Raw genomic sequence first — 15,421 nt, 5'->3', positions numbered from 1 at the left:
TCGATTGCGATCGTCACATCGTCTGCGTACGCTATTACGTGTACCCCCTCAGGACACGGCAGCAGCAGGAGGTCATTGAGTAGGAGGTTCCAGAGTGTCGGGCCCAACACTGATCCTTGGGGACATCCCATGGTGCTGCGCTTCCACGACGTTTGAGCCCCTACGTAGAGGCCCACACGCCGGTCTGTAAAGTAACTGACCAATGACCTAAAGATATTAGGCGGGGCTCCGGCCTGTTTGGCCTTGGTAACTGGTCATCAGATGAACAGTTCAATCGTTGTCATTTGAAACAAAGATACCTACCACAAAAGATAGCCGAGAAGAAGGCGAGGTACCGCCAGTAGAGCCAGTTGCCAGCGACATAGGAGAGCAAGATCCCAAAGGACATGGAGAGAGTGGGCAACGATCCCAACCTGCCCCGGATTTCAGGATCGCAGCATTCACTCACCTGAAATTCAATTACAGTTTTGTTATAGATACACCATCTACCACTAAGACATTAAAATTAAGTAGTATGGTTTGTCAAATTAATTTATTTCTAATTGACTGTGGTCCATCTGAGCATATGCAGGGTGGAAACGATAATTGATCTCACTTACAGTTACAGTTTAGAAATAATCGAGTGAGATCACTTATCGCTTCCACCCTGTATACAGACCCGGGTAAAGTCAAGGTTTTATAATAGTATAGTGCGTATTGTTTTGCATCGCAGCTACTCTTTTTTCAAACAATACCAAGTACTTAAGATAAGTGGGTGCAAGACTGCAAGGCAAGATTACGCATTTTCTTCATTCGAAGATTGAAATCAGATCCCCACTCGAGTTGATTGATAGCCAATTTGAATCACATGTGATAATCAGCACTCATCGTGAAGGCTTGTTGACAAAAGTTTCAAGGTATTTTTAGTATTTTTACAACCTTTCAGGATATTCGCATTTTACTTTTGTTAGCATTTTTTTATGGGACAGGAAGCAAATGAGCAAACGGATCACCTGCTGGTAAGTGATTACCGCAACCCGAGGGAGTTAAAAATGTGTTGCCGGCCTTTGAGATGTGAGTACCTACGCTCCGTTCTTTAATTTAAAGATGTTTAAAAAATAGTTTTTGACAGCAATTAGTACCAACTTAATTATATATTCCTAGATGAATAGTGATACTGTTTGTCTGTAGATGAATGAATGAGTTTTATGGCTGTTTAACAAAATAATGTAAGTACCTACGCTACGTACAACTGTTCTTTTAAGAAAATCTTGAATATTTTGCATAGCTTAAAATGAATAAAAAAGATCATAAAAACCAGGCAAACAATTGAAACATTTCAAGATCACACAAGAAAGATCTAAAATCTCTGTTATAAACAAACATTTTAGTATATTTTGTATTTTTATTGTCACGCATTTCAAATAAATTTCGTCTGCACTTCTTTTTATTATCTTAATAGGACGACAGATAAGTAGTAACAATACTTTTTCTGAGGTGAACATCCGATTATGTAACTAACTACTTATTGTTAAAACATACAAATAAAACAATACATAAGCTGCATCTTTATAATTACCAATTAGACCTAATCAATTTGTATTTTCCCGGCGTAATTAGTCGATAACGTTTGCATTATTAAATTAAACAGTAGTTTCTGTCCCAAATACAGTTGCCGATTGAGATGTCCAGTCCAGTGTTTAAATAAACATTATAAACGTATTTGTACGAACGCATGTTCTAACTGTGGGAACTCTATAAATAAACTAAGTACCTATCTTTTGACACATCCACAGTACGACACAATAGCTTATATTGTTTATTGTGGAAACTATTATTAAGGACCCAAATTTTTCCAAGAGTTATTATTTTATGGATGTCCTCGGAAATATACAGACACGTAGGAGACTACGTACAGAAATTGAGTCTAAATCAGATGCAAAGTGAAAAGCCGTCATATGGGCCGGTTACTCGTATCCGATCACGAATTAGGAAATATCTGCTGTAACCCAGGATCCAAGATTGCAGCTTAGATAAGTGCTACGAATGGTAAGTAGGCCTTCTCTTAATTAATCTCTCATGGGTACACTGCTGCAATTCCTGCGTTTTTTCCTCAACGGAAAGTTAAACTATCATTTTCCACAAAAACTATAATCAGAAGAAAAGAGAATAAGTTCGAAGTTAAGGATCGACTATCTCTATATCATAGCGACTTTTTCTGAGTTGTTAGTAGTATTGTACTCACGTATACTTGTGCCGGGGCCAAGGCGAATCCGACGCACAGGCCAGTTATAAGGCGCCCCACGAGTATCAGGGGAAAGTACTTGGCGAACCCAAGGATAAGCCAGCCGGCTGCCCAGAGCGGCGCTGCTAGCTGCAGACTGCGGCGCCGGCCTGCCCGCTGCATCAGCGCTCCAGAGAATGTACTGCCCACGAACGCACCCAGAGGTGGGATAGCCCCTATAGAAAGAAAAGAAATATCTATAGAAAGAGTTTATTTATTCATTAATTTATTTGTACGTTAATAGTTCAATGAACTAATGACTTACTGGTTAATCTCTTACTTCTACACTTAGGCTGAGTTGCACAACTTCGGGGTTTTTTGTATGGAGTTTGACAGACTTTTGACGTTTGTTAAAGTTAAAGTAAGATGGTGCAATCCAGCCCAACTATTCAAACATGCTAAAGATGGTAGAAAAGTTGTAATTTTTGTGATGACATTTTTACTTGAACACTGCGGCAATATAACTCTAGCAGATATACTCGTAAATCTATAAAAACAAGGATTGTCTCAATGACCTTATTATTATTCTAGCGGTGCATCAAAGATCAAAGGCTACTTATTTACATCAATGAGAACATTGACAAATTGTGAGTGTTTTTCGACTTTATTTTTATGCAAGACTGTCAATTATATTTTAACTTATTCTGAAATAGTAAATAACAAATCTAAAAATATATTTAAATATATACACGTTGAATATGTTTGGCCAAGATCTAGGTCAAGTATGTTTGTTTCTAAATAGACAGATATAAATTGATTGTTTAAGCTTTCTTAACTTTGCTAACACTTTAGTACCACACAAGCAGGTTATGTCGAGGACATAACTATGTGTGCTAAATGGAATAAAAACACATAAGGCATGGCTCAGGAACAGTAGAATAAACAAATAAAGGTTACGGTTACTACAATAGCTACCGGTTCCCTAAACTCTACATAACTAACTTTCCCCTATTTTACCCTCATAGAAATGGGACTTTGTAACCTTCCCTTGAGTTGAAAATTGGCCGCTAAATAGTTCCAGAGAGCAGATTACTAAATTTATTAGATCTGCTTGAATGACCTATTATAGGATCTGGATATTTTGTTGCATGTCGTCGATGGATTAACAACCTCGGTTATTGAATCAATACTCTATCAATTGATAACAGTGTATTTCCGTAATATTGATGACTTGTTTGATAAAATGTGGTTGATGCCAAAACTATTAGGCTGAGTTGCACCACCTAACTTTGACCGTAACTTAACTATACTCAACATCAAATAAACCGCACCTTCCGCGACGCGAACTTTAACGATTTTCTTCTGACACAATCATGGTACCCCAACAATATTGGTGTTATTTAAAAGCCCAATAAATATCCTTACAGAAAAACATATTTAATTTCTTAATAAATGATTAACATATACCATGAATGTGACTTGAAAAAATACCTCACTTTGGACCCACCTATGGGATCAATTAGACCAATTTTTATGGTTATAAAACCAAATAATGATCTCACGTGTCTTCATTAACAGATGGATAGCGATTAATCCCAACTTAACAGTTTTATAGCCATAAAACTTGGCTCAAGCGTAACTACCTATTTTTTGAAGAAGTGACTCTGGATCCTTCTAAAGACACATTTTTGGGGTAAAAACCTTTCCTTTAATGAAATGAAGGTTAGAACTAGGCTTTTAAATGGTGCCAATATTGGTGGGAAGTGGGGATGCATACGTTTGAAAATACTTGTTGCAGGAGGTGCGATTTATTTGATGTCGAGTGTATAACCGGTGTTTTTTGTATGGAGTTTAACAGATTTTGACGTTCGTCAAAGTCAAAGTAAGAAAGACAGTGTGCCTACCATGAGTTTACGTTAGGTGTGCTCGCTAGCAGCGACTGCGTAAAAAAATGACATTTAAATGTATGACATATTGTGCAGCGCCCCTAGTGGCTACTTTCAAGAAATAAGATCTTCATAGAATTTTTTGACGTATTCGCTAGCGAGCTCACCTAACGTAAACTCATGGTAGGCACACAGAAGTCAACCCAGCCTTAAAGTTTCGAATTAAATCCCAAAATATTAATTTTGAAAAACCTTTGCCAGTTTTTAAACGGTTTTATTTATTACCCTGTTTATTTAGTTTACTTTATTCCATTCTCATGGACCACGTTCATTAAATACTTAAAATACCTACGTTCTTGATACATGTGCTCAATTCATTCGAATGTTTAATTTCTGCCTACTTAACATTGTCAACACTATCCAACGCCACTTATCGTTGTAAATACTCAAACTGCAATGTCAATTTCGCAACGCATGTTACGCAAACTCTCGTTTTCCTTTCGTTGCATCTGAACTGACCTTGAATTAGCTAAATACTGTAGCTGGCCAAAAATAGGATAGAAGATGATAGTTTAAGAAGATCTTACAATAGCAATAGATCTTACATTAGAAAAAAATATAAGTAAAAAAATGTGTGCGCCCCCTAAGTATTTATTTGGAACCGTGAAAACGAGAGTTTTCGGTTGTCATTAGACAAATCACTGGTACAAATAGTCACGAAACCTCGTATAATAAAAACGGCATTTGGACACACGGTGCATCGTATTGTTCTAACCAGAGCAAACGACAATGCGTACGAACTAAATACGAAGCTGCGGTTGCCTAAAGTTTCAAAGAGCGTGTATAAAATGTATTCTATTTCTGTCTATACTTTTTATAATACCTATACCTGTGCCTGTCTATTATACTTTAATATCATTAATTATCATTGTCACTTACCAATCCATGATTTCTGTTCACTGCTCTGTATGATTTCAGAGTCCAAGGCTTCTATCGAGGGTATCGCCGAGGCGGAGTACCCTCTCACCAGCCCGATGATAAGGAAGGCCAGAGATGCGCCGAATGTAAGCCATAGCTGCAACAAAATATAATTTATATCCAACCACAAAAATAAGAGTTATGGTGGAAGGTACGTAACTTTCTATGTGACCTTTAGTAACCCAAGTAAACTGGTTGTTTTTGGGTGAACTGGTTTTTCTCTAAATTAAATATTGTACCTACGGGTGAACTTACATGCATTTATCTTATACTCGTAAAATCTGTTTTTTTTTGTGGATAGGTTTATTTACAAACCGAATCAAAATTCATACTGTTTTTCAGTCAATAACAATAAAAGTCAGACTGTAATGTTTCATACATTAGAGATTATCAAGATTATAAACTTGATTTTGAGAACATAAGTTACGGTCGCAAATAATTTATTTTATACGTTGTCATACTGTCCTGTCACATAAAAAAACAATACTAATTTATAATCACAAAGAGAAATTATGATCACAAAAAAAACACAAATAATATACAACTAATGAATTTTTAATTAGGAGCATTTAAAACAAGTTTGGCAAGGATAAAACAACATAAATGGCATTCAGTGTGTACCTGTGTCACCCAAAACAAGGCAAAAGTTATGACATTGTTGTTGTATGACTTCTGCCGAATATGCCGGTGCCTGCATGGACAGAAACTGGTTTATGTAAGTGTTAGATAAATAAACATACTTACCTATACATAAGTTTATAGGGGTAATGAATGGTAATGATGTCGTTTCTAAAATGTCAAGAAAAGAGGTAAGAACAATCGTGCTTTAGTACCTACTTCTAAAATAATGATATAATGATCTCATAATGTTCTAAGGGGAAGTCCTTGTAGATCGTGAAATGGTAGGGAAAATTATCTTGTAACAATACGCTATTACATTACATTAGATACTTTTCCGAGACTCTATGACAGGGACTGTCCGTAAGAAGTGTAGTTATTGCTAGAAAAACTCATTTACGAATCTAAGAAAAAGTGGGAGTGCCTTAACGGTAATTTAATAAAAAGTTAACCTGTTTCTAAAATTCAATTAACACCATTATCATCTCATTTTTAAAACTTACTGTCGTACTCAGTAGGTAGTCGCGATAATACGCTTACTAGCGTAAACAATAAAAAAATCAAATGTTGGCCACATTCGTCACGTATAGAAAACAACTTGTTGCTTAGCTGCATAAATCGCACAATGAATGACACAAGATCATCCACTTTCATGTTTTTTACTAGGGAAACGGAACAGAGAAGAACGAATACCAATTATTCTTACGCAGCGGGCAGCAGAAAAACCAAAGGTCAGTCAGGCGCAAGTGAAGCGCTGATAACGACATCACTTGCTAATCATTGCCTACTTTTTGCTGAAGATTGAGAAAATGCTAAGGATTGGATTATGTAAAAGTCATGAAATTGTTTACTTTAACTCTAACGGATCTTATTTTCAGTTTATCAAACTGACTTTTCAGCAGTAAAGTACTTTGCTTACAATATATAACTTTTTACATCATTTCTACTTACATTGTTGTTACAGTCCACGTTTTCCACATAACATGGAAGACTATAATTAAGATGGCACTGAGCTCCAAGACAAATGTTATCTTTCAACCCTCACTTGTTTGATAAACTTGTTAGTCGTCCTAAATAAATAAAATTAAGGTAAATGACACAATCTGGTCGAGTGCTCGTTATGACTAGGAAATAGAAAATTGGTCATTAATCAGATAATAGGCTCAGAATAATTTTTTTCCTCAATTTGCTCACCTACGGGAAACTTGATACAAATTAGCAATATGATTATGTTAGATACGTACCTAATTACTCTAATAACGTTATATTGCCTAATTTGATTATGTCAATGTAGAGTTTGAAGGACATTAAAAAAACACATTATCATGTTTACGCTTTATTTTACTTCAAGTTTCTTCAGATCCTATGTTACCTAAATACATATTAAACAGATTTTAGACATAATAAAGACATTTTTGGACATATTGCTATTGCCAAAGAAAAACATTACAATATGAGAAGTCTATTGTAGGTAATAACGTGTCTTATTTTTAAAATTATCTTTCTAATTCTGTGACTATATTGGTTAAGTTTTTTTCACGCGGAACTTGCACACACATCGAGAGACTGCCGTTATTGTACAATGTACAGACCAATTTGCAAAAAAGGTAATGAGTTTTTTTAATGACTGGAACACGACAATAATGGAATTACTTTTGATAAGCCGGTTGTGTATTAATCAAATTCTCTTCCTATACAATCAAGACAATATCACCTAGCCCTTTCTTATTTATTATTATTGGTACCTACACCTAAAAGTATTGATTCTCTACATAATATTTCGTAATAATTTATGAAGAGAGCAAAAACCATATTTTTCTGCGTTTGTTTGGAAAGTGACGTCTTTATTCTTGTGTGAGATTGTCCAAAGATATTTATTTATTTATTTATATTTATTTATTATTCTTTTTTCTATTTACTTTTTAAATTGTCCTTGACAAGCATGTAGAGCGAGGTATGCATTTTAATATCAATTCAATAGGTACGAGTAGGTAAACATACGACCATTTAGGTTAATAGACAAATTAATTATCCCATCAGTCCCCCCAAGCGGTCGCATATGACATAACAATATTGATTATTATTATCTACTAGCTGACCCGGCGAACTTCGTACCGCCTTAGCGTAGAGATTTTCGTTATATTTTTTTCCGTAAAAACCTTGTACAGAGTATTAGAAAACTACAAAAAAAAATCAGCCAAATCGGTCAAGCCGTTTTCATGTTATGTCGTGACAACGGAAAACGGGTTTCATTTTTATATATTTTATATAGATTGTCTCGATTCGCGCGGCTTGAGGGGTTAAAAGATTTCGGGTTAAAATGACATAAATTACCTGCAATTACTTAGTAGTGGTTGAGGAAAACCTGTTGCATATTTTGTTTTACCTTTTTTCTGCACTCTGTATGTTAAGTACCGTATTCTTCCAAAATAAATGAATAGGTAGGTAACTCATAAAGCAATTGATTTTGTGGTCGTAACAAGGAAAAAGTACATTAAGATGTATGCAAAAATAGTGCTAGCAAATAACGGGAAATGAAGAATCAGAGAAACGGGTGCGATTCTCACGTGGGCGTCACTGTAATAGCTTAACAACAGAGACTATTATATCATTATTTACTGGTATGCCAATTTTACTTCAAGATTTGTAGAATCATGATTTAGCCATAATAGCCCAGTAGAATTAGATTTTAAATCGGAAATAATTCCTACAAAAGATTTTATTGCTTTAATGGCTTTATTGGTTACCCATTAAGACTCTCCTAGGTTTTCGACTTCGACGGAGTTGTGCTTAAGTGGTGGGGGCCCCCGAAAGGGGCGCTTTTTAGGTTTTCCGGTTATACCGCGTAAAGGACTTACCCTTTCGAAAAGTGGTCTTCCTGACGGTTGAAGGGCATTTAATCCTGCATTAAATAAGACCGAATTATTTCCGATTTAATCCATTTTTGTGTTTAATTCTACTGGCCTATAAATTATTCTGCTGCAGCTTGACTCGTAAGAATTTGTGTAGTGATATTTTTACAGAAATTTCCTACAGGTTTCTGGAGTTATTTCGAAAGTAGAAGTAGAAGTATTTCGCCGTACTAAACAGCTTTTCGTGAAGTATTATGTAACATACATGTCATATAGGTACATTATTTAGCTTGTGTATATCCTGAAAATCTATACTAAATATCTATGTAAGGTTTTGTGAAATGGAATAAATTCCAAAAATTACGCTCATTCCTCAGATCCCTAAGGAATTAGGTTTAAGCATATTTTTGTCAGACAAACCCTGTATTTGTAGGTAGTTTTAGGTATACTCTCTACGCGTCCGTAACAAAAGCATGTAGAGTTAGTAAATAATAAGAATAGATGTCTTCAAACAGTAACTTTATCATGAATCACTCATTCACGAAGATAAAATCTCGGTACGTTTACATGGACAATTGATGTAATTCACGTGTAATTTATTTAAAGCATTTCCGAGTTTTCCGCTAATTTGTGCGAATAATTATGTGCGCAACAATGTCTTCCTCATTCTTGTTTGTATAAGAAAAGTTAATTCGTTTTGCACCCACAGTCAAACTGGCGTCATAAAACATAAGCACTTTTACACGTCCCAGTATTAACCCTACCACTGCTTCGAGTCTTTGACTGATCCACGCGCTGAAACTAACCATTCGTGTAATTGATCAACCATGTGCGTTGATAAATACCGACTAATCACTATTCAATGACGGAGTAGCGGAAAAAGTGCCGACTTTTATGCTCGAGGAGCCCATCGCTTCTTGTTTGAACAATAATGAAAAATGTCTACTAAATTACTTGAAAAATCTGAATGTAAAGACATAACACCTTTAGCAAAATATAGTACGATACATCGTACTTCACAACTCAAAGATCTAGATTCAAAATATGTGTTCCTTGGAGACCAGAAAAGAGATGTGGTATTAGACTCTACCTAGTACACCTACAAATGCATTACTTATAGATTTTGATTATAAGGTAAATGAGCTTGATACCGAAGCGATATAAATAAAATCACTGAAGTTCAATCTGATTGGCAAAAAGAAAATTGCACCGTTGGTAATACCTACCGTTACCATATTGAAGTACCTAACTATCAAATACCTGTGGCAGATCCTATAGTCTAACCTAACACCAGGGCTGCCTACAAGAATAGAACAGTGTGTATTGTCTCCTGACCTTCCACGTGAGCCCGGTTCATGTGATGGACGGAAGAGAGCGATTGCATGTGATTCTTGTGATATCATGCGCACAATGCTGTAATAAAGCCGCCCCAGATGTGCCAACTATAAGGCTCTTTCATAGGTGCTGGTAACTATTCTAGACTATTTTTAGATACGGTCTATGTAGATATACAAAGATACACATAAGTATGTTACAATAATTATGTCTTGTGTACCTACGCCGATCATATTTTTTTCTTGCACTGTTTCTTCTCACCACAGACACATTTATTGTCCCGAAGCAGTGGTACGGTTATTACTGCGACGTGTAAAAGTGCTTTTGAAAAGCCTACTTAGTAAAATAAAATGAGTTTTTATGAGTTAATAAAATAGGTAAGATAGTTATCACAAATTGTTTAACAGTGATCATAAAAACTTCAAAAAGTAGGTACTTTGATTCCGGCTCTACACGTTGCTTGGTCCCAACGTCATTCACCCAATTAGCCAAAAATTTGGGACAACGTGTGGAGCCGGCCTAATGGAGTCATGAGCATTATGTGCATAGGCACNCTAATTACGCTAATAACGTTATATTGCCTAATTTGATTATGTCAATGTAGAGTTTGAAGGACAATAAAAAAGACATTATCATGTTCACGCTTTATTTTACTTCAAGTTTCTTCAGGTCCTATGTTACCTAAATACCTACATATTAAACAGATCTTAGCCATAATAAAGAAATCTTTGGACATATGTATTGCTATTATTGCCAAAGAAAGACATTATATGAGAAGTCTATTGTAGGTAATAACGTGTCTTAATTTTAAATTTATCTTTATAATTCTGTAACTGATTGGTTAAGTTTTTTTCACGCGGAACTTGCACACACATCGAGAGACTGCACGTTATTGTACAATGTACAGACCAATTTGCAAAAAAGGTAATGAGTTTTTTTAATGACTGGAACACGACAATAATGGAATTACTTTTGATAAGCCGGTTGTGTATTAATCAAATTCTCTTCCTATACAATCAAGACAATATCACCTAGCCCTTTCTTATTTATTATTATTGGTACCTACACCTAAAAGTATTGATTCTCTACATAATATTTCGTAATAATTTATGAAGAGAGCAAAAACCATATTTTTCTGCGTTTGTTTGGAAAGTGACGTCTTTATTCTTTTTTCTATTTACTTTTTAAATTGTCCTTGATAAGCATGTAGAGTGAGGTATGCATTTTAAGATCAATAGGTACGAGTAGGTAAACATACGAGTATTTAACCATTTAGGTTAATAGACAAATTAATTATCCCATCAGTCCCCCAAGCGGTCGCATATAACTTAACAATATTGATTATTACATATTATCTATTGTCTCGATTCGCGCGGCTTGAGGGGGTAAAAGATATCGGGTTAAAATGACATAAATTACCTGCAATTACTTAGTAGTGGTTGAGGAAAACCTGTTGCATATTTTGTTTTACCTTTTTTCTGCACTTTGTATATGTACCGTATTCTTCCGAAATAAGTGAATAGGTAGGTAACTCATAAAGCAATTGATTTTGTGGTCGTAACAAGGAAAAAGTACATTAAGATGTATACAAAAATAGTGCTAGCAAATAACGGGAAATGAAGAATCAGAGAAACGGGTGCGATTCTCACGTGGGCGGCCAGCACTGGATTTGTCACTGTAATAGCTTAACAACAGAGACTATTATAATCATTACTTACTGGTATGCCAATTTTACTTCAAGATTTGTTTCATATCGCCGAGAATCATGATTTAGCCATAAATTATTCTGCTGCGGCTTGACTCGTAAGGATTTATGAAAACTATTTATTTTTGAAATATATTTACCTACTAACTTTGCAACAAGTGAAGATAATATTTGTGTAGTGATATTTTTACAGAAAGGTCTTACAGGTTCCATTATTATGAAAGTAGAAGTAAATCGCCGTACTTCACAGCTTTTCGTGAAGTATTTTGTAACATAAATGTCATATAGGTACATTATTTAGCTTGTGTATATCCTGAAAATCTATACTAAATATCTATTATCATTATTATCTATGTAAGGTTTTGTGAAATGGAATAAATTTCAAAAATTACGCTCATTCCTTAGATCCCTAAGGCTTAAGCATGTTTTTCTCAGACAAACCTAGTACTTATTCGTAGGTAGTATAAGGTATACTCTCTACGCGGTCGTAAATTCGTAATAAAAGCATGTAGAGTTAGTAAATAATAAGAATAGATGGCTTCAAACAGTAACTTTATGATGAGTCACTCACGAAGATAAAATCTAGATTCAAAATATGTGTTCCTTGGAGACCAGAAAAGAGATGTAAATAATAAATAAATAAATAAAATCACTGAAGTTCAATCTGATTGGTAAAAAGAAAATTGTACCGTTGGTAATACCTACCGTTACTATATTGAAGTACATAATGAAAAAAAAAACTATCAAATACCTGTGGCAGATCCTATAGTCTAACCTAACACCAGGGCTGCCTACAAGAATAGAACAGTGTGTATTGTCTCCTGACCTTCCTCCTGACGTGAGCCCAGTTCATGCGATGGACGGAAGAGAGCGATTGCATGTGATTCTTGTGATATCATGCGCACAATGCTGTAATAAAGCCGCCCCAGATGTGCCGACTATAAGGCTCTTTCATAGGTGCTGGTAACTATTCTAGACTATTTTTAGATACGGTCTATGTAGATATACAAAGATACACATAAGTATGTTACAATAATTATGTCTTGTGTACCTACGCCGATTATATTTTTTTCTTGCGCTGTTTCTTCTCACCACAGACACATTTATTGTCCCGAAGCAGTGGTACGGTTATTACTGCGACGTGTAAAAGTGCTTTTGAAAAGCCTACTTAGTAAAATAAAATGAGTTTTTATGAGTTAACAAAATAGGTAAGATAGTTATCACAAATTGTTTAACAGTGATCATAAAAACTTCAAAAAGTAGGTACTTCGATTCCGGCTCTACACGTTGCTTGGTCCCAACGTCATTCACCCAATTAGCCAAAAATTTGGGACAACGTGTGGAGCCGGCCTAATGGAGTCATGAACATTATGTGCATAGGCACATGCACATTCGTTCTTTCTTTTCCATTCAGTAAAGACAAAAACATCATACAGCTGAGTGTTTTGCATTATTTGTCTTAATCGTTGTCAATTATGTTGTTTTAATGTAGAATTAAGTAGTCTTTTACTATTCTTCAAATTACTGTCAATATAATATTAAGGTTGAGAATCTGAAGATGAAAAGCGTTTATTCTGGCACTACACCGCTAGACATTATTATTATGTCATCCCATGGAGTGCCAAAAAGCGTGATCTGTGGGAGATCTGGAGGTTTATAGAGCGGGGAGTTTTCCTAATCTTCATTTGCCAAGAAAGAAAAGTATGTATTAGTGATGTAACAAATATATTTATTAAAGTAACGTTAAAAGATTATCTAAGTACACGAGTTACATATTGACTCAGGTAAAGTCATTTTATATAATGAGATAACTGCCACTAGTTAAATCTAAATTGTTACTGAAGTGTCAGCATTTAAATAACCATGACAGATCAATATTCTAGATCGATAAGTATTGTTTTTTAAATGACAGAGATAACGCGTGTGAAGATTGTTGAAGTATCGATTATGTTTTCCAAACATACCTACTGCATTTGTTATAGGAGGTAATATAATGATGATGCTTTCTCACCGATTTGTACCTTAATACCTATAGGTTAGGTGCTCATCTGGGAATGCTACACACTCGACTGTTTTGGAGGTCATGCATTATGCACTTACAACCATACGAATTTTACAAACCCTAAATCTAATTCAATTAAATTCATTTGTATATCGGATATCATTGATCCATATTATTGTGTTATCTGAAATGATTTAAAACTTTTAATAAAAAGTGTCTTCAATCATTTTATGATTTTTTCGTGAAAGAGTAGATAACAAAGATCAATGTTAATGTTACGAGTGGTAGGAAGTTTAACTGAAGTTAGCTGTAACATTGTAAAGTAGCAATATTACTAACACTTTTGCAAGTATCTACTTAAACTCTGAGCACATACCTATCGCTCGTGTAAGGTAGAGTCTACCAGAGTTGGTGCATATAATATGGGCAACAGACAGTTAATGCCTATCTTGCAAACGGTGTTAGGACGATGGAAATCATATAATTTAGTTAAATAAAAATGTTTAATACAAAAAAAATAAGATTCCAATTTAAATTACCAAAGGATATTAAAAGTATTTAAAAAATGAATATAGAGTTATACGAGTAAAATTCAAAATTATGACTATAAACAACAAATGCGATTTTTTTAAATATTTAAAATGCACGTGAGCTTATTTATTTACACCTATTTATAAATGGCATTCCTGTATAACTGAAATCCAAAAACCAACTCAATTGAATACCTTACCTGTTTCAAAAAAGCCGGCGACAATTTAAACATTTTGTTTCGCGATACTTAACAATGCTACCGCGATGTTGTGGCACCCGGCGCCAGCGATAACAAGAGTGCAAGACCGACGCGTCTTGACCACCCGAGCGGACTGCCCGCTGCTACTCATAACCGCTTGTTTTGATACCACAGAACTCAAAAACCGCGTGCGTGCAGTGTGCACACGCACAGTCATGTGAGATGAAACCAGCATCGTGACGTCAAAATACCAAAAAAACATTAACACCCTTTTAACACACGATCAAGATCATCCTGAATCAGGTGATGCGATAAAAATCTAGTTCGTCACCGTCATCCGAGTCGGGTGAATTGAAAACTCAAATTATGGAGCCGATTGCTAGAGACAAACAAATAAGTTAATATAAAATATGACTATTAAATAAATAATTAAAAAAGAATATTAAAAATTCTTCAAAATTACAATTACTTATTTTATTATAACAATTATCAAAAATAAGAAAAAAATATTATAGAATCTGTCCTTTTTGTAATGAGAACAGAAACTGATACTTTTCATTGATAAAAATTACCCTATTACATTTAGATGAGAAATGAATCAACTTGAATGGCATTATTGATTATAAAAAAAGCTATTATTAGGAATACTTACTTGGCACAAAAAAAAGATAAGTAAGATGACTCCATGTTTTCGTTCAGCACGTGACGGTAAGACGCTTACACGCATGGGGGTTCAATCAATAAATTTACAGACTCTTTTAACTAAATGTACCCTATACCTAGTGTTTTTGTATTCATGGACCTGAACTAATCTTATTTAAAAATGTTAAAAAGTTTGTGAAACTCGAGAAATGCTGAAACTGAACTGAAAGTCTCGCTGATGTACGAGAAATTTTCGTATGTAGGAAAAAAAACGTCGCTAAAACAAATTGGGTAGAAACACGGGGAGAAATGAACGTTTTTTTAGCTATAAGATTTCTATGGAGATATACATATTGGACAACCACAGATAATATAATACGAGGTACAACTGTACGTACTAGCCAAACTTTTATATAAAGGCTAAACTTATGTAGAAATTCCGTAACAAGAACAAGTTCTAAATTGATAAT

At 34.8% G+C, this 15,421-nt stretch overlaps 1 protein-coding gene across 1 annotated transcript; it reads right to left on the bottom strand.

Annotated features, from left to right (window-relative positions):
- Nucleotides 1-265: 265 nt before the first annotated feature.
- Nucleotides 266-14,539, bottom strand: LOC114354212 (solute carrier family 2, facilitated glucose transporter member 8-like). Its single transcript, XM_028306487.1, has 4 exons — nt 14,310-14,539; nt 5,029-5,164; nt 2,225-2,439; nt 266-448 (listed from the first exon to the last, which is right to left on the bottom strand). The coding sequence occupies exons 1-4, from the start codon at nt 14,340-14,342 to the stop codon at nt 281-283; spliced, it is 552 nt and encodes a 183-aa protein (XP_028162288.1). The 5' UTR covers nt 14,343-14,539; the 3' UTR covers nt 266-280.
- Nucleotides 14,540-15,421: the final 882 nt, after the last annotated feature.

The sequence above is a fragment of the Ostrinia furnacalis genome, unplaced genomic scaffold, assembly GCF_004193835.3.
Source record: "Ostrinia furnacalis isolate ACB-3 unplaced genomic scaffold, ASM419383v2 OfSCF1955, whole genome shotgun sequence".
Classification (NCBI taxonomy): Eukaryota; Metazoa; Arthropoda; class Insecta; order Lepidoptera; family Crambidae; genus Ostrinia; species Ostrinia furnacalis.
This window is presented reverse-complemented; position numbering and strand designations above follow the sequence as displayed.